Genomic DNA, 20,778 nt, shown 5'->3' with positions numbered 1-20,778 from the left:
CACAATGTTTGGCCCCAATATTTTATTTGGAAAAAAAGGTGCATTTTTTTCAGTTTTGCGTCCATCCCTAATTACAAGCCCGTAGTTTATAAAGTAACAGTGTTATACCCTCTTGACATAAATATTTAAAAAGTTCAGTCCCTAAGGTAACTATTTATGTTTTTTTTTTTTATTGTATATATATATATTTTTTTAAATTACAAAAAAAAAAAAAATAAAAATTGGGGAGTGTGGGAGGTAATGAGTTAATTTATTATGTAAAACAATTTATTTGTATGTGTAAAATGCATTAGGGTGTAGTTTACTATTTGGACACAAGATGGCCACAGTGAGTATGTTTACATGCGACCTGTACGCGACCGGAAGGACGCTTACAGGAAGCAGTAGGAGGCTGGGAGACTCACAATGATCGCGCTGTTTCTGAAAGAAGCAGCAGATCATTGCGGGGGCTTAGATCAACGAACGGGAATAGATTTTCCCGTTCATTGATCTCCGGGCAAGCTTGCGGCGGCGTGCACGAGCGGCGGTAGCGCGGACAGCGGCGGGAGCGCGGAAGGTACGGATTTCTCCGTCCCTGGGTTTTTAGGAGGGAAAAAAGGGACGGAGAAATTCGTACCGCCGGGGGTAAAGTGGTTAAAATTGTAAGCCTCTTACACACCCTACACACCCCAAATTTTGAAGGTGTGGTGGAGGAGATCCCCCTATCCACCTATGAGCAAATTTGCAGCCTCCGAGCCCTGCTGGTTACTGAGATATGGCATACGAACCAGCAGGGTTCAGGGAGGGGTGTGTGTGTGTGTGTGTGTGTGTGTGTGTGTGTCTGTGTGGTGTGTGTGTGTGTGTGTGTAGGTGTGTGTCTGTGGTGTGTGTGTGTGTGTGTGTGTGTGTGTGTCTGAGTGTGTGTGTGTGTGTACAGTGTGTGTGTGTGTGTGTGTGTGTGTGTGTGTGTGTGTGTGTGTGTGTGTGTGTGTGTCTGAGTGTGTGTGTGTGTGGTGTGTGTGTGTGTGTGTGTGTGTCTGAGTGTGTGTGTGTGTGTGTGTGTGTGTGTGTGTGTTTGTGTGTGTGTCTGAGTGTGTGTGTGGTGTGTGTGTCTGAGTGTGTGTGTGTGTGTGTGTGTGTGTACAAATTTGCAAAGGTAAATCAGGGGGTTTCCTCAGATTGGTGGGTATATAGGGTGTTTAAGAGGCCTACAATTTAAAGAATTCAGGGTGAACTGTAATAGAGATGTGGGTGATGATGCACAGTGCAGTGACGTAGGCAGCAGTAGTGCACAAAGACTTGTCATTGCATCAGAACGAGCCAAACCCCACGTGCGGACAAAGCACGACACCAATCGTCAGTGATGCAAAACGGCTGTAGTGCCCGCCCGTCAATCCTCCCACTTTGGATCACCTGTCCCACTGTCTCACTCCAAGCACTCTGTGCGCATGATGTATGTTGACTTTTTGTTTTTAACCATAATGTAAGTTGACTAGGCAACCTGAAAACATTCTGCAACTTTATCCTTCATACTTATCTCCCCCTCTCTGACTGATTTGATATGTTCAGTGAAATAGTTCACTTTGTCCTTTTACTGACAGACATATTCCATCATGACTGCGCCAGTTGTAAAAGAAAATTTTAGGCCCCGTTTACACTTGCGGTTTAGTAAAAACCGCACCGGATGTCCGGACCGCACCGTATCCGGCCCGGACCTGATCCGTACGGTTCCTATCCGGATCCGGTCCGGATCCGGTCCGTTTGCATCCGGTTTCCGTGCGGTGTGAACACGGTTGCGGTCCGGATCCGGTTTCTTAAGGAGATAACATCCTTTTAATTACCTGAGGTCTGGGAGGTCAGCAGAAGGGTCTGGGGTCATTGTTGGAGACAGGTGGACGTGTGGAGACCATCCGTGGATACAGAGACTGCAGTTGGGACCATGGATCCAGGCATTTTTTACTCGTAAACCTGGGAATTCTCTCTGTTGTTCGCCTCCTTCAGACATATCAGACATGTTGCTGGCAAAAAGAGCTCCAGCATGAAATCGCTGCTGCCCCACTCTTCGCTGGGCCCATGTGGTCCCCATCCAAAATGCATAGGAAGTGGGGTAGAACGTCCGGTTTTTGTAGCCAGTGTGTTGTGCGCTCTCCGGCTCTCATTGCTTTGTATTGGCCGGATGGTGCAGTCCGGCTCCGCTCCGGATACGGCTGCCGGAGGAGCCGGACCAAAAAATAGCGCATGTTGGAACGGACGCCGGAGTCCGGATCCGGCCCGGATCCGGTCCGGCTCCGGTCCGGCAGAACGGACGCATGTGAACGGACGCATAGGCTTTCATTGCCATGCCGTGCGTCCGTTCCGTCCGTTCTGAAAGTGGTCCGGCTCCGGCACGGCGATTCCGGACGGCCACCGCTAATGTGAACCGGGCCTTACTTTTGCTGGCTAACACAGCTTATTCAGTCTTGCTCAATATATTAATGACAAACATTATTTTTTAGCTCCGTGTTAGTGGCTACTAACCTGTGCAGCTAATTACCCTTTCAGGAAATTAGGAGTTTAATGGTACACACTTTTTAATTATGATTGGCCAATCACTGACCAATTTTACCACCTCCATGTAGTAAGATGGTTTACCTACACAATGTGCTCATAGTGTTCAATATCTGTTGACCCTCATCCTACATGGTGTTGGGAAAATTGGTCAGTGATTGGTTAATCAAAATTGAAACTGTGTAACAGGCTTTAGCTTTTTGTACTTTTAAACTTTGTACTCCAAACAGAACTGTATCCATGGTTGCGATGAAGTGCAATCTTAATCTAACATCAGTTCTGGAAATTCTTCACTTGCTGCACATTGAAATCGAGAGATCATTTTTTTATGAACTCTCTTCATAATTTTTTATGACACTGAATTGAAAAAATAGACGCTTTCAACCTGTTCAGAACTTACCTCAAGCCAGTCTAACATATCTAAAGAACATTATAAACTACATTTTAATTATTGCCAAAGTGTACAGGGTGGGCCATTTATATGGATATACCTTAATAAAATGGGAATGGTTGGTGATAAATAACTTCCTCTTTGTGGCACATTAGTATATGTGAGGGGGGAAACTTTTCAAGATGGTTGGTGACCATGGTGGCCATTTTGAAGTCAGTCATTTTGAATCCAACTTTTGTTTTTTCAATAGGAAGAGGGTCATGTGACACAGCAAACTTACTGAGAATTTCACAAGAAAAACAATGGTGTGCTTGGTTTTAACGTAACTTTATTATTTCATGAGTTATTTACAAGTTTCTCTTTGTTTACAGCCATTGACATGTCGCCGAGATTAACACATGAGGAGCGGATAGAAATTGTGTTGATGTCTGGTGAACGCAGTAACCGGGTCATTGCAGCAGATTTCAATGCAAGACACCCTATGAGATCACCCATCTCCCATGCTACAGTTAGTTAATACAGGAAGTTAATATCACCAACCATTCCCATTTTATTAAGGTGTATCCATATAAATGGCCCACGCTGTATATAATACTTACCTACACTCCAGCTGCAAGCCTCTATTATTATTTGCAACAGAAACTTGGATGGCATCAGCGTGGGTATGTCATGGAAAAAGCCCCTCCCTATCTATAATGGGTGCAAAATCTGATTGGTGCAACTAGGCTGGAGGAGGGGAGGGGAGGTAATGTCACTCCTCCCACAATCACTTGCAAGTTCAGCTAAAAAAGTGACAATACACTTTTTCCTATGGGGCCTGGAAAACAGTGGGATATGGGCGTAATAAGTGAGTGGGTGAGTCAATTAACCTTTGACAGGGTTACTGTAACAGAAAATATAATTTCTTAAAGGGAACCTGAAGCGAGTAAAATTATTTAAAATAAACAACACATGATGTAGCTGCAAATGAATATTACATACTTACATCACCATCAGTTCCTCTCAGAAGCTCACCATTTTCTTCTTACAGTGATCCCTTCTAGTTATGACAAGATTTTGTCAGAACTGAAATATACCAGTTGCTGTCAGTTGTATATCAGTTGGTGTCAGTTACAACTGAATGTGCAAGGTAATGTCCATGTTTCCCTATGGCTCATGTGGGTGATATTACAGTTTAACAGTGTGCTGACCAGGAAACTGTTATGAAGTAATGGCCATTTTCAAAATGGAGGACGGAGAATTCCATTGATCACAGTGGACAAACGGGACGCAGGAGATGAGAAAGAAATTGAGGATTAGACTACACAGGAGGTAAGTATGACCTGTGTACGCAGGCCCGGCCCTAGACTTTTTGCCGCCTGAGGCGATCTTCAAAAAAATCGCCTTTCCTCTGTCGTGTATGTCGTGTGGAATGTGCAGGGCTGCTTGTGATTGGATAGAAGCGATACACACCCTCTGCAGGCCCCTGCACACTCTGTATGACTCACACACTCTGTTTATGTGAGCCTATCACAAGCTGGCTAGTTTGTTTGTAAACACTGCCTAAAACTGTTAATTACAAGCCAGGATTGCAGCAGAGAGTGGCAGAAACAGCACAGAGAGGCACAGGAGAAAATAAGGAATAGAATGGTATGCTTTTCAGTGTAAGAATATTAGAGTACAGATTCTCTTTATAGGACTAAGGCCAACTGTGTAAAAAAAGTTAATTACTTGCCTCTCCGTTTCAGGCACGGAGGACGCCGTCCGCGCCCTCCGTGCCGCTCCGCCGGGTTCCCCCGCTCATTATCCCCCCGGGCCGGCTCCCGACCCCACGGCCCGGGTCGGGCTCTCCTTCCCCTCCAAAGATGGCCGCTTCCTCTGGCCGCGGCTGCGCAGTCCGCCTGGCCGTGAATGCGGCTGCGCAGCTCTAGGGCCAACCCCTCCGGTCCACGCTACATGCAGAAAATGCATGCAGAAAAACTGAAGGACAAGTGTGTATCCCAGCCTAAGTTGTTATGTAAAACAAAATGTTGCCTTCTTATGAAGGTATTTGTGATTATTAAGGTGATCTCTGAGGTGTACCACAATGCATCACTGCTGAATATGCAAATCATCCTTTGTTGTCCCTGTAAGCTAAGCACACCTCCACATCCGCTGGAATGCAATGATGTGTTAGCTTGTTATTTGTACAAATCCACAATAATCCAACATGCATACAGACTGTTTTGGATTGGTTGATCCTCATCAGTGCATGGCATGGATTAATTTGGCTCTATGGAGTAGGGTTTGTAACACCCACACTTACAGATTGCCCAGCAAGCTCATGGTGAACCAGAACTCCTCCTCTGTGCTGTGCAGAGCTTCGTATCTCAGTCAGGAGCCAATTTTATTGGCTGCTGACCCCGTGATAACTGTGAGCCAATCAAAGTGCTCACTTCTCGTTTTGGAGAAAAAAAAGACACTAGTCTTTAAAGTATGAAACCCAGCAATTCCTCTTTGTTCTAAAAGATTTTTCACAGCATAAAATCTACTACCACGGAGAAAAAAAGTTGTATCAGAACAGCATTCCAACAGTTAAACACAGCACTTTGTTCTTCAGCTGAAAATGCTTTGCTTCAGTGGACAGCTTCTGGTCACAGCTGAAGAGGTGATAAGATTATCTTTTGTTTACATTCCTTTGTCAGATACATTTAGCAAACATTAGCAAAGTGCTGAAACTGAGCTCTCTTTGCTTCTGGTATGTGTACAGCTGAGATGTGATCACTAGATAGATTTTATTATATAAATACTGTAGCTATGCATTAAAATGCAATGGCAGCTTTCAGAGCAGCAAACTCCTATTACCTATGCCACTTCTAAAAAATGTATGCATGTTGGATTATTATGGCTCTGTACAATTTAACAAGCTGACACATCATTGCAATCCAGCGGTTCTGGAGGTGTGTTTAGCTTCTAAGGGTACAATGGTTAATTTGCATATATTCAGCAGTGGTGCTCTGGGAGACATCTCAAGCTCACTCCAACCTGAATCATCGCAAATTCTTTCTGTTTTAGGAAAGCAAATTTTTGTTTTTCTTAACATCTTAGTAAGGGGGCTTTTAGGACCATTGTGGTCCCTTACACACTCCAATGAGTTCTGGGTCACCATGAGCTTGCTGGTTAGTCTGTACTTCTAAAAAAACAACACAATTCCACCTGCATTATTTTCAAACATACCATAACACACTCTCCATCTTTTCATTGTATACATACAGTATATATACGCTCTTTCATAATTCCATCTATCCATCATTTGGTGTGTACTGAATAGTTACAGTATATACAAGTTATTCCGATTGAATACAATCTGACAATCCATAACACACCATACAATTCTTGGGAAAGTTTGTTTGAATTTTCCAACATGTAAAATCTAAAAAAAATCGAATAAAATTGGAAATTTGATCAGATTTCTCGATTGAATTTTTTTTTGTTTCGGTACATTTTAATCCAATTGGGGTAGAATCTAATAGAAAAAAAATGTAAAATGTGTGGCCACCTTAAGGGTGGGTTTCCGAAGCCGGTTGTGGCACCCATGCTGAAGCAAAGTCCTATCTGAATCGCCATAGTAACGAGAAGGACAAACAGCATTTATATTGTACTTCTCTTCTGGCAGAGTCAAAGCAAAGTCAAGCTGCATCCACTAGGGTGCGCTCTACAGGCAGTAGCAGTGTTAGGGTATCTTGATCAAAGTCTCCTACTAAAGAGGTGCTGCTTACTGATCAGGAAGAGCCAAGGTTCAAATGCAGGTCTCCTGTACCAGAGGCAGAGCCCTTAAACATTACACTATCCATGCACAGCTATAGCAGATTAACCATTTCTGCCGCCCGGATGTGAAGCTCACGTCCGGGCGGCTGCTCTGCTTTGGTGCCGCGCTTCGGGGCGCGCTCCCGCACGCGCCCCCGTGTTGTCCCCCGGTAGCCCTGGGATCAGTGAACGGGAACATGGTTCCCGATCACCGATCCGTTTCCCCAGCAGAAAAACCGAAGCGCTCTTACAAGAAGCTTCAGTCTTTCTGCACCTGAAAATTTCTGCATCCCCCTTGTGCTTACGCTTAGCGAGAAGCACAAGGAGGGAAAAAAAACTCTTGTGGCCAAATAGTAAACTACATCTACATATTTTTTACATTACAATTTACACATATAATAACATTAAAAATTAACTGTTTATTTTCCACACCAAAATATTACCCAAATAAAATTTTTAATGGAAATAAAAAAAAAAAAATTACAATAAAAAAAAAAAGACATAAATAGTTACCTAAGGGTCTGAACTTTTTAAATATGCATTTGAAGGGGGTATATTTTACGATCATTTTTTTAATTATAAGCTTGTAAATATTGATGGACGCAAAATGGAAAAAATGCACCTTTATTTTCAAATAAAATATTGCCGCCATACATTGTGATAGGTAACCGAGACAAACGGGCAAATAAAATACATTGGTTTTAATTATGGTAGCGTGGATTATTTTAAAGCTATAATGGCCAAAAACTGAGAAATAATGAATTTTTTCCATTTTTTTTTTATTAATCCTGTTAAAATGCATTTATAAAAAAATAATTCTTAGCAAAATGTACCACCCAAAGAAAGCCTAATTAGTGGCGGAAAAAACAAGATATAGATCAATAAATTGTGATAAGTAGTGATAAAGTTATTAGCGAATGAATGGGAGGTGAAAATTGCTCTGATGCATGAGGTGAAAAATCCCCACGGGCTGAAATGGTTAAATGCGGTCGGTAAAAACCTGAAGCGGCACTGATTTTGGGGGCCACGCGTGATTCGGATGCAGACAATTGCTTTCAATAGTCTGCGATTCCGTATCCGCAATCGCGTGCAGAAAACCTCTGCGATTCGCAGCTAGTGGAAATAGGCCTTTTATCAAACTGTAGATTGCAAATCTCTCACCTCGTATATGGCCACATTGGAGTTCTCATACGTGACTCCTACGCTTTTTGTCGACAAGGATCGGGTGAGGGATTTTAGGCTTTTGCAGTCATCGCTGAGGTTGTCGATATTGATTTTCTGCAAAGGAAAAGGAAAAGAAGTTAAAAAGTTTGCTCAGCACAAGACAAGATAAGGCAGCCCCAATATTAACCCATCAGACACTTTTATGACCACTTTTACGCCTATTATGCTGCCGAAAGGTGGCCATACATCTATAGAATTGGTGGCTAATCGACCATCCGATCCAATAATTATTATCGAATCGGATGAAAATCGGTAATGCCTAAAGCATGCCCAATCAACGATGCGACAACTTCAGGCCTAAATTGGTCACACGTATCGATTGGACATGCTGGAAAATCTCGGGCCGGCTTGATCGGGTACGTGGCGGTAACAGTACGCAATAATTGTGAATGATGAACACAACGGAAGCCCCTATCAGCTTCCCTCTAAATCAGGGGTAGGGAACCTATGGCTCGGGAGCCAGATGTGCCTCTTTTGATGGCTGCATCTGGCTCACAGACAAATCAGTAGGGGTTAATTCACTAAGCTACACTGCTGAAGTAGCGCAGCTTAGTGTGGCAGCGCAAGTACAATTTTCAAAGTAGGCACGCTACTGCTATAGCATGCACTACTAACTTACGCGTGCTCCCTCCAAAACTAACAGCTGCTTCAATTGTCTCACTCTGTACCCTGTCAGGTCCAGTGACTTTGTAGGACGAGATCCCCGCATTTTGATTGGCCCAATAGGCTGTCTGTCAACTAAGTGGGCCAAAGTGTGGGGATCTCATCCTACAAAGTGAATCAACCCCCCAAGTCAGCTAGCTAATTGTACAAGCTGTTAGTCGGTATTTCTCCTGTCTGGCTCTCGGGGAAATTGCTGATGTTGCTGAAACCCAAGAGAAGCTGAAGATGTGTCCGACACTTATGTTGCCCGATGCATCAACTGTATACACATCACCATGGCTACATGCTGCGCATGCGCACTGTCCCACTTTGAAACATTGTATGGCTCTCACAGACATTTTAAAATATGTGGTGTTTATGGCTCTCTCAGCCAAAAAGGTTCCTGACCACTGCCCTAAATGTATATGTAGCCCCCCAGTGCTTGTGTATTAGCACTCTACCTGTTTGGTGTCCGTCGCGCTGTGTCCGCACTCCTTATCCAGTTTCACGCCCCGCATGGTTGCCTGCGCATTGCACACGGGGCGCCTGGACAGAGCGGCAGACACCAGACAGGAAAAGTATTAAAGCATGGGCACTGGGGGGGCTGCATGTACATTTAGAGGGAAGCTAACGGGGGCTTCAATTGCGTTCATTGTTTATTATCGCGCTCTGTAACTGTTGCGCACCAGATCAAGCATATCCGCCCAAGATCTTCCAGCATGTCTGAGCCATACATGCGGCCAATTTCGGCCTCAAATTGGTCGCATTTAGATTTGGGGGGAGGTGGCCGTGTCGGTTGTGTATGGGCTTTCACACAATCTGCTTTTTGATGCTACAAATGAACTGAGGCCCAGTGCACACCAGAAACCTCTAGCAGATCCGCAAACCGCTAGAGGTTTTTGAAGCAGGTTTTCAGAGCGATTTTAGGCATGTTTAGAGAGGTTTTCTAAACATGCCTATAGTTTTTTGGAGTGTTTTTTGTGTAGCAGATTACAAATACTGTTACAGTGAAGCTGTTACTGAACAGCTTCTGTAACAAAAACACCTGGAAAACCGCTCTGATCTAGCATTTTTCAGAGCAGTTTGAGCTTTTCCTATACTTTACATTGAGGCAGAAACGCATCTCAAAAATGCTGCAGGAGGCACGTTTGCGGTTTGCTTAAAACCTCAGACCGCTAGCAACATTTCAGCAGAAGATAACGCAATGTGGGCAACATTTCAGCAGAAAATAATAGTACAGTGGGCCCTGGGCAGCATTTTACCTGCAAAAAAATTAATTTACTCACCTGACACAGAAGTCCCCTCACCCGGCCGGCCTCTGGTGTGCAGCTCCCCGAACGATTCTCCTGCATATCTCCCGCGCTGAATGGAATAGCAGGGCTATGGGAAGATGGCTCCCGAAGCCCTGTACTGGAGACACAAATAGTTTACAGTACAGGGCTTCGGACGCCATCTTCCCATAGCCCTGCTCTGCCTGCTGGAAGACTATGCAGGCTGGAGCGGGGCTGCGGGCTATGAACTGGCGCGGCCTCTATCAGACACTGCGGCCAGTTAATGCAATCGGACAATGGCCAGAGTCCCGAGGCCGGGATGTCCCTCGGCTAAAAGCGGGACGTTTCCTGGGACATCACTCAGCCTGGGACAGGGGACCCCCGAATCCGGGACGCGTCCCGGCTAAAGCGGGACGTCTGGTCACCGTACCTAAGGCCAAGTTGTACTCCTTACTAGAGGACCTGAAAACACACTGAGGCCCAGTGCACACCAAAAACCTCTAGCAGATCCGCAAAACGCTAGAGTTTTTCAGAGCGATTCTGGGCATGTTTAGAGAGGTTTTCTAAACATGTCTAGTGTTTTTTGGAGCATTTTTGTGTAACAGATTTCATATATTGTTACAGTAAAGCTGTCACTGAACAGCTTCTGTAACAAAAAAAAAACGCCTGGAAAACCGCTCTGATCTAGCGTTTTTCAGAGCGGTTTGAGCTTTCCCTATACTTTACATTGAGGCAGAAACGCATCTGAAAAATGCAGCATGAGGCACGTTTGCGGTTTGCTAAAAACCTCAAACCGCTGGTGTGCACCATCCCATTGAGATACATTAGCCAAGCGTTCTCACAGGCGGCAGCGGTTTTGAAAATGCTGCCAAAAACACTTGGTGTGCACCAGCCCTCACACAGCTACAGACACTAATTTGCTGATTCCAGAATGGTTGATGAATCTAGGTCACTCTTGAGTAACCCCGGCATTAGTATCCTTTAGGATTTACCATCACTTTCTAGCAAGCTTACAAAACGCTGTTTGTGAGAAAATATAGACGTAATCCTCCCTAATGCAAAGGGACATATGACATGTTTATAATCCGCGTCCAGACTCTGTGTCTCTTATTTCCGCTATAGAATCAGGACATGAAGCCTGGGGAAAGCTTACGCAGCCAGCTAATGAACTACACGTCCCAGCATGTGATTAGCACACGGTTGCTGGAATCTGTCGTTCTGGGGTCTGTTTGCATTCTTTGCCTGCAAGTTGTCATCTGCACGATTCTATATTCAAAATGTTTTGTATTCTTTCTTGTAGAAACTTTTATGCACATATGTGTGATTTATACATGCGTTTGTATGCAAAATTTCACATTGCTATTTTCCCGTGAATACCAATGAAGTTATTTTTTTATGATGAGCACAAATTTTGCATGTTCGTAATTTCACATTGTAATTTGCAATTGCCATGCGAAATCGTAAGGCAAAATTTCAGGAAAAATCACAATTAATTTTGTTTGAAAATGAACCATAATTTTGTAATTTTGCGTTATTTTCATGTATTTTCGTACCGACTTACTTAAAGGGCAACTGAAGTGAGAGGGGTGTGGAGGCTGCCTTATGTATTTCCTTTTAAAGGGAAGGTTCAGGGAGGGTGGTTAAAAAACAAAAATCAATTTGCACTTACCTGGGGCTTCCTCCAGCCCGTGGCAGGCAGGAGGTGCCCTCGCCGCCGCTCCGCAGGCTCCCGGTGGTCTCCGGTGGCTGACCCGACCTGGCCAGGCCGGCTGCCAGGTCGGGCTCTTCTGCGCTCCAAGGCCCGGCACTTCTGCGTCCCACGTCGGCGCACTGACGTCATCGGAAGTCCTCCGGGCTGTACTGCGCAGGCGCAGTAGTTCTGCGCCTGCGCAGTACAGCCCGGCGGACGTCCGATGACGTCAGTGCGCCGACGTGGGACGCAGAAGTGCCAGGCCTTGGCAGCCAGCCTGGCCAGGTCGGGTCGGCCACCGGAGACCACCGGGAGCCTGCGGAGCGGCGGCGAGGGCACCTCCTGCCTGCCACGGGCTGGAGGAAGCCCCAGGTAAGTGGAAATTGATTTTTATTTTTTAGCCACCCTCCCTGAACCTTCCCTTTAAACAATACTGGTTGCCTGGCAGGGCGCAGGTCTATTTGGCTGCAGTAGTGTCTGAATCACACCAGAAACAAGCATGAAGCTAATCTTGTCAGATCTAAGAATAATGTCAGAAACACCTGATCTTCTGCATGCTTGTTCAGGGGCTATGACTAAAAGTATTAGAGGCAGAGGATCAGCAGGATAACCAGGCAACTGGCATTGCTTAGATGGAAATAAATATGGCAGCCTCCATATACCCCTCACTACAGTTGCCCTTTAATTGCAAATCTTCAATACATGCTATGGTAACCAAAATTGCTACGTACGTTAAGGGGGATAGTGAGAACAATTTTTTCACAAAGACCTTGTAGTTTTTGAAAAAAAATCGATTTTAAAAATACAAAGGAAAAGTAATTTTTAAACTAATTTTTCCTTCGCATTTTAAAAGCTAAAAGTCTCTCTGAATTTTTCTTAACTTGTTGAATCAGTTTAATGTCCAAATCGTAATTACGTATGGTGTGATTGCAAAGAAATTTACATGAAATTTTGTGTAAATGTATTTAGCAGATTATGATCATCACTATTAACCACTTCGCCGCAGGGGGTACAGTATATCTACGCTCCTTTGGACTTCAGTTCCCCGTCCGGAGCGTAGATATACGCACCCCCCGCCGCTGCCGGCGCTGTCCGCCCTCCCGCTTGCATGTGCGCGCTCCCGTGTTCGTGCACGCCGCCGCCCGCTTGCCCGGAGATCAATGAACGGGAAAACCATTCCCGTTCGTTAATCTCTGCCTCCCAGCAATGATCTGCTGCTTCTATGAGAAGCAGCGCGATCATTGTGAAAAAAATCAGTTTCCCAGCCTCCCTGAACTTTCTGCAAGCGTACTTCCGACGCTTACAGTACGCATTCACAAAAAGTTAATGTAGCCATCTTGTGGCCAAAAAGTAAAACTACACCCAAAAACATTTTTCATATACAAATACATTAGTTTACATTATAAATTAACTCATTAGCTCCCACACTTGTAATAAAAAAAATTACAATTAAAAAAACAAAACAAAACATCAATAGTTACCATAGTGTAATGATCCGCTCAGCTGCCTGCGCAGGCAGGCAGCTTTTTGACCACTGTTCAGGTCTGCATTCTGCAGGTCTCTGGAAAGGAGACCTTTTGTCAGTTTTGCAGCTTGCTGCTGCTGAGGAATTTGCATACGTTTGTCATGCAAATTGCCTAGCCACATCCTTTGTAGGCTTGCTCTATATATACCATGTGATTCCACAGTACTTCGCTGGTCATACGGGTTTGTCCTGTGAAACACTCTTGGAGTGTCAGCCATGCTTATCGTTTGAAGATTAACTTAGAGTAATTCCTGGGACTGCATTAGGCATCTTTGCTAGAGCAGACAGGATTGTATTATTTGTATTGCCTGTTCTGTCTGTCTGTCGTGCTTGGATCACACTAGCCTCTAGCAGTAGCGGCTGTGAATCCTTCTGGTCTACAACTCTCTTGCTGTACTTGGATCGCACTTGCTCTGACGGAAAGAGCAGTGGATACAGCTCGCTCTGTTTCTATACTTGGATCACACTCGCTCTGGCAGAAAGAGCAGTGGATCGTATCTCTCACTTATTCCTGTTTTCGTGTATCTGTCTTGTCTGATACGAACGCTTGCTGGAGGCTCGGTGAGGTAACCGTTAAGCAAGCGCTCGCGTCCTCTGTTTCATGTTTGTCTGTCGGTGGTTAGTTAGGCGTGCTTGTCTCTGTTGTGCTTAACATGCGGAGACCGCGCAGTAAACGCGTTCGCTGTTGCGAATGAGTGCGGTGTTCGCGTTTAGTTAGCGTTTGTTATTTTCCTTATCTTCTCATTGTATTATTGCTGTGCCTTTGCTGTCTTGCTTAAGCCTTGTGTCACCTCGGGCAGTCGCCTCTCTCGCGATTGCGTTCCTACTTCGTTTCTGCTGTTGTGTGTGCACCGTCGCGGGTTGGCGACTAGATTGGGGAACATACATACATTCTGTCTCTGTGCTCATTCTCTTTCGCAATCGCTTCTCTTGCGATTGCGCTCTCACTTGGTTTCCTCTGTTGTGTGTCCACCGTCGCAGGTTGGCGGCTAGATTGGTGGACATACATACATTCCTCATCTGTGCTTATTCGGTCTTGTATCGCTGTTAGCAATCACCATCTCTGGCGATTGCCTTCTCACCTGGTCTTCATGGTTGTGTGTTCATCGTCGCAGGGTGGCGACTAGATTGGTAGACACACATACCCTCTGTCTCTTTGATCTCTCTCTTTCAGGGCTATCTTGCCCTGCGTTTCTTCCCTTCGTACAATTCCTGTCTGGCATCTGTGGCATGGCAGAGGAGCTGTTCCTCTGCACTCCACAGCTCCACCTGTCGACAGGAATTTCCCTTTACAGGTGCATTGTACTTTTGGCTGGGTTCCCTCAAATTATACGCTTGTGGAGGATTTCCGCAGTGTCAGCGCACGTCCTGTGCGCTAATCACGGAGAGAGTTCCACAATCGTTACACATAGGGACTGAACTCTTTAAATATTTATATCAAGAGAGTATATTACTGTTACTTTATAAACTATGGGCTTGTAATTAGGGACGCAAAACTGAAAAAATGCACCTTTATTTCCAAATAAAGTATTTGTGCCAAACATTGTGATAGGGACATAATTTAAATGGTGTAATAACCGGGACAAATGGGCAAATAAGTTACATGGATTTTAATTACAGTAGCATGCATTATTTGAAAACTATAATGGCCGAAAACTGAAAAATAATGATTTTTTTTCCAAATATTTTTCAATTTTCCCATTAAAACACATTTAGAATAAAGTAATTCTTGGCATAATGTCCCACCTAAAGAAAGCCTAATTGGTGGCGAAAAAAACAAGAAATAGTTCATTTCCTTGTGATAAGTAATGATAAAGTTATAGACGAATGAATGTAAGGAGCGCTGAAAGGAGAAAATTGCTCGGATGCTGAAGGGGTACAACCCCTCAGTTGTGAAGCGGTTCATTTACATTTACGTGTGTTAGTGTGCCGGCTGCTGCACGGGATTGTTCCAGATGTGCACTGCTTTCTGCTCTGTGCGGCTTACTACTCATGCAGGAATAGGAGAGCTTCCTGAAGCGACACAAGTACTTTACAGACACACTCTACAGATGGATATGCACTGATTTTCGAACTCACAAACCTTTTCAGACATTTTTTGTAAGTTACAAATGGAAAATAATTTTATAAAATTAAATTAGAAACTCTCTTGAGCAGAAGGGGAACCTCAACCCCTTCCCGACCTCCTAACACAAATAGGCATCGGGAAGGTGGCAGCACCAGGATCACCTAACACCGAAAGGGGTCAAGTCCTGGGGCGGGGTTTTGCAGGGGATCGCGTGCGCCGATGCTCGCGCACCCCCGCTCCGCCATCAGTCTCCCAGCGGCAATCGCTGCTAGGAGACTGTTGGACAGCGAAATTTCCGTCTATTTGCATTGTACAGCGCTGCGATCTACGGCATTGCTGTACTGGGAACAGTCGTGTCACTTGGCTGTCCCCTAGAGAGCCTCAGAGAGCGATCAGCTCTCAGCTTTGGATGTTTTATTATACAAGCGAGCTGCTCCTGGATTCTATGTCTTTTGCTGAATACTACAAGGAGAAGAGAGAACCGCCTTTCTATTACCAGGCGCCTGTAGGCACATGCCTACAGTGCCTTATGGTAAATACGGCCCTGAGAGAGATTAAAGTAATGGTCAGCTCGGTGGTGTAGTGGTTTGCACTCTCGCCTTGCAGCGCTGGGTCCTGGGTTTCAATACCAGCCAAGGCACTATCTGCACAGAGTTTGTATGTTGCCCCTGTGTCAGTGTGGGTTCCTCTGGGTACTCCTGTTTCCTCTCACATCCCAAAAACATACCGTTAGGTTAATTGGATTCCCCCTAAATTGGCCCTAGACTATGATACATACACTACACGATACACACATAGATATGTGACTATAGTAAGGATTAGATTGTGAGCCCCTCTGAGGGACAGTTAGTGACAAGACAATATACTCTGTACAGCGCTGTGGAAGATGTCGGCGCTATATAAAGTAAGTAAATATACATGAACGATACAGCCCATATTAGCCATGTCTGTAACCTCTCACCTTTATACTCAGTTTGGGGTTAATGAAAGTCAGGTCATCCAAAGACAGTAATATCCTGTTCGGCCCTTTTACCAGCTGGATCTGGAGGAGGCTGTGTCTGAAAGTACGGAAGAGACAAAAGTTAGATTTACAGTAACATCGACAGACATCAGGATCACTGCAGTCAGTGCATGACGGTCATGCTGGAATATGCAGCACTTGGGAAAGCATAACTGTTGTTAATTCTAGTTCTGACATTACAGGGATGAAGGATAACAAGGATGTTTTTAGGCAAAGGCAAACTAGGCACCCCAGGCACATCGCTCCTGCTCATTTTACAATAGGCACAGCCCCTCCCAATTCCCTGATGATGGCATCATCAGGCATCTGGCCAGCACCAAGGAGAGGATAGCTATGAGGTGGGGAGTTACCAATTAAAGAGAAACTTTAATGCAATATTGAACTTCGTCCCAATCAGTAGCCAATACCCCCATTCTCATGAGAAATCTTTAGGCTTTCTTAATTTAGATTGTCAAGGATGTCTGTGTGGCTGAGTTTCATGTAAAACCCCTCCCACCGTATGATGTCAGGGCCATGGCTCTGACAGTTTCCTGTCTGTGAACCTTGTTGCATTGTGGGAAATGATGGCTGTTGCCAACTGCCAAGCAAGGAGTGTCTCCCTCTGTACGTTTCTGTGAAAGGTTTGCCACGATTGCTCAGCGATTTTTTGTTTGTGGCAGCATATACTGTAATTGCGGATGAGTGAGAGAAAAAACGGAAAGCTGTATGTGTTTTAAAAACGCATTGAAAATTGCAAATAACGATCAAGATGAGCATTTTCCAAGAAAGACTATTGACTTCATTAGCCTGTGGAATTGTGAGCGTTTTGCCACCTGTGGCAAAACATGCACAGTCACAGCTAGTGTGCTCTCTGCCTCAATGATTTTAACTTGACCGCATTTGACCACGTTTTTCACAGAGTATGGCAAGTTGCCTATACAGAATATTACATTTAAAAACATCACATTTTCTGCTAAAAACATAGTTATCCTCTGTGTGAAAAACAAACCTTGCAATTTTCAAACCTTCCCATGTCATAAGGATATTGAGAGAACGGATTAGATTCTGGAGATTATTTCAAGATGCAGACTGTGAGCTATAGAATAATAATATCATCTCTCACGAGGGATGGGCCAACTTCCCAGCTGTCAGTGATGTCATCTGAGAGTGCCGAGCATCATGGGATATAACAACACTGAGCATGATGGGATATAACAACGCTGAGCATCATGGGATATAACAACGCTGAGCATCATGGGATATAACAACGCTGAGCATCATGGGATATAACAACGCTGAGCATGCAAAGGTTTGCATGGCAAACAGAAAAACTCTCGTCCAAAATAAACACAGCACTGCCTTTCCCCACATCCTGATTATAATCACTGTACTGCATCTGCATCGTAGCTCCCAAATGTCCCTCTTTCGGAGCGACAGTCCCTCTTTGGGAACCAAATCCCTCTCTTTTTCTTCTTCATTTGTCCCTCTTTCAAGAGTGATATTTTTTAAACATGTTTTGTTTATTGTAGCAGTAGCTCTTGTCAATAAAAATTTGTTTTCATATGATAGTGTGTTTTTTTTTTCAATTAGAGGTAAAAAATGCATGCTCTTCAATGTGTTTGTATGCGCTTCTATGCGCTAAAAAAGTGCACCCAAGACAGAGTAGGGCAATCCTCTATTATCAGCGCTGTGTAATATGTTGGTGCATTATAAATACAATAAATAAATACAATTAATGATTACCTAATAAGGTAGGAGACGCCAACGCCACACAGAGCCAAAGCAAACACCAGGCCAAACACCAAGATGACAATCGATGGTTCAATACCTGCAATACAGCAAACATTTGTGTTATATCACATTATTAGAGAAAAAAAAAATCTACATTCACTAAGGGCCCATCCTATATAATAAAACCAATAGTGTCCCTGCGTCATCCTCCTCCTGTCCATGTGTCCGTGGTTTGCACTACTGCGCATGTGTTGGGACAGGAGGAGGACGGGGACAGGCAGGCGGGCAGCTGTTGGTGCGGGAGGCGGGCGTGTGTGCACGCGTGGCTGGTGTGTGCGTGCACGTGCGGCGGGAGTGAGACCGCATGCACGCACGTGGCTTAAGTCCCCTAGTACACATTATAAAACACACAAGAAAGTAATTGTGTTTCCTGTGTGCTTGCCCTTTGATTTTTGATGTTATTGTTAAATGGGTTCTGTGGGGGGTTTTGAAAAGAAAAACGGACACTTACCTGGGGCTTCTATCGGCCCCCTGGAGCTGTCATGTGCCGGCGCCGTCCTCTATGATCCGCCGCTCCCCCCACCGTCACCGGTCAATTATTCATCTAACTAGACTAATACAACCGCAGCTGCAAGGCTGCAGCCGTGTGCGCGCGGACGCAGCCGCGCAACAGCAGTTGTATTTGTCTATGAAGTACCACTATCACGGAAAACTGTAAAATGTTAAATACATGTAAACAGATACAAATAAGAAGTATGTTTCTTCCAAAGTAAAATGAGCTATAAATGACTTCTATGTTTCTGTTATTGGGGCCTTGTTCACATTAGAGGCGTTTTTGTAACATTTTAAGTGTGGGCGATTTTCAAAAATCGCCCTGAAAGCGCTTGTGCAGTGATTCTTTATGAGAGAGTTCATATCAGAGCGGTTCGTTTGCAATCCACTTTGAAAAGCGGTGCTTGGGCCATTTTTGAGGCGATTTGCCTCAATGGAAGGTATAGGAAAAACGCGAAACTCTCACAAAATCACTTTGGCAAGCAATTGCGTGAGGGTTTAAAAAAAAAAAAGAAAAATACATTGTATTTATCGTTTCAGGATTTTTTTCCGAATCAAAAGACCCTGCAAAAGCGGATACAAAAACGCCCACAAAAACAAGCGAACATGCAGAAAATCGTAGGAAAACGCTTTTAAAACATGTGGGAAAAAAGCCCACCGCAGATGGACATGCGAGCTGAACGCAATGTGAACAAGGCCTAAGGGCTGGTGCACACTTTTAAAAACGCGAAACGCCAGCGCTTTTAAAATCGCTTGGCTAATTAATTTGAATGGAATGGAGCACACCAGAGCGATGTGATTTTTTCCCAAACGCAAACGCGGGTCCTGCAGCATTTCTGCTGATTTCTGAGGCGATTCAGCCGCAATGTATAGTATAGGAAAGTGGAAAATCGCGCTTAACCTCCTTGGCGGTAACCCCACGTAGTTCGGGGTAAGCCGCGCAGGAGGTTTTCTCAGGCCCTGCTGGGCCGATTTGCGTAATTTTTTTTTTTGCTGAACGCAGCTAGCACTTTGCTAGCTGCGCCAGCACACCGATCGCCGCTGCCCCGTGCTCGATCGCCGCTATCCGCGCCGCCGTAGAGCCCCCCCCCCCTAGACCCCTGCGCTGCCTGGCCTGGGGTGGATCGGGACTCCCTTAGATGTCATGACGTCCATGACGTCATCCCGCCCCGTTGCCATGGCGTCGCCCTAGGCTCGCTACATGATTTAAAAAAAAAAATAGCAAAAAAACGGCAGCGCTGCCCCCTGGCGGTTTTTAATATACCGCCAGGGAGGTTAAAAGCACCAGATCTGAGTGATTTTTCCAAGTGTTTTTGTTACGTAAGCTGTTCAGTTCCAGCTCTACCGTAACAAAAAAGTAAAAAAAGCTACGCCAAAAGGCTCGATAAATTGCTAAGCAGCATGATTAGAAAATCGCTCTGCACATGCCTAGAATTGCCTAAAAAAATCACTTCAAAAAGCGCTGAGCGTTTGAAATTGCGCTAGCGCTTTTTGGTGTGCACTGGCCCTAAAGGTGCCCATGGTACAATTTTTTATCGATTAGATCATTTAGTTTGATTATTCCGTTAAAACGATTATAAAGATTTTTCCTGCATGTCTGATCAGATTTTTCTCAAACAAATGGGATAATTGTTCAAATTTCTTGATTAGGAAAAAAAATGTATTTACCCTACTCTAATGGTGCCCGTATACGGGCACCATTAGAGTAGTTAGTAGAAATCTGATGGAAATGACATGTTTTTGACTAGTTCATCTTTTCATGGGGCATTTTCAGTGCAGATGCAGTCCACCCCACCTGTTTGCGCACTATTCTGGCAGTTGGACTGAGTAACTGCCATTTACGAATTGCTTTTGAAAATAAAGAAAACCCTGAGAATCCCCCATGAAGAGACGGGCTAGTCCAAAACCTGTCGTTTCTGTCAGATTTCTACTTCCTACTGTAAGTGACAGCAACACAGGAGAAAGGTAATTTATAGCACATTTTACTCTGGGAGAAACGCACTTTTCATTTATAAGCTTTAATGTATTTAATATTTTACAATTTTTCGCGTTAGTGGACCTTTAAGGTACACTGAAGGGGGCTGGACGACATTGCAGCAAAACTTCAGCATGCACTGTGTTTCTCGATTGCAGGGAGTAAGGTTACACTAGAGTTAGTGCCGCATGCGTTTTGAAAATCAGATCAAAATGTATTCAGTGCTAAAGGGCTCTAAAGCTACCTACACACATGTGATCAGTGTCGCCCTGCAGGGAACAGAAAACAATCCCTCGGGTGGCAGTTCATGGCCCCGATGCTGTACAGACGCATCATTAGCCTTTAGACTAGCAATGGGTTCTGGTACTATGCGGGGGGGGGGGGGGGGCGAGGGTTTGGTGGGCGGAGTGGTGAGGAC

General features: G+C 44.7%; 1 protein-coding gene across 5 annotated transcripts in view; it reads right to left on the bottom strand.

Annotated features, from left to right (window-relative positions):
• Window positions 1–20,778, bottom strand: part of LOC137545451 (retinal guanylyl cyclase 2-like) — a 176,149-nt gene that overhangs the window by 71,486 nt on the left and 83,885 nt on the right. For all 5 annotated transcript variants that reach the window (XM_068266680.1, XM_068266675.1, XM_068266679.1 and 2 more), the window contains exons 5-7: window positions 17,846–17,930; window positions 16,064–16,160; window positions 7,844–7,960 (exon numbers count right to left, since the gene is read on the bottom strand). In XM_068266680.1, coding sequence (XP_068122781.1) covers window positions 7,844–7,960; window positions 16,064–16,160; window positions 17,846–17,930 — 299 coding nt within the window. The remainder of the gene's footprint in view (window positions 1–7,843; window positions 7,961–16,063; window positions 16,161–17,845; window positions 17,931–20,778) is intronic.

This window comes from Hyperolius riggenbachi, chromosome 2, assembly GCF_040937935.1.
Source record: "Hyperolius riggenbachi isolate aHypRig1 chromosome 2, aHypRig1.pri, whole genome shotgun sequence".
NCBI lineage: Eukaryota > Metazoa > Chordata > Amphibia > Anura > Hyperoliidae > Hyperolius > Hyperolius riggenbachi.
The sequence above is the reverse complement of the archived record's forward strand: the minus strand, read 5'-3'. Positions and strand labels throughout refer to the sequence as shown.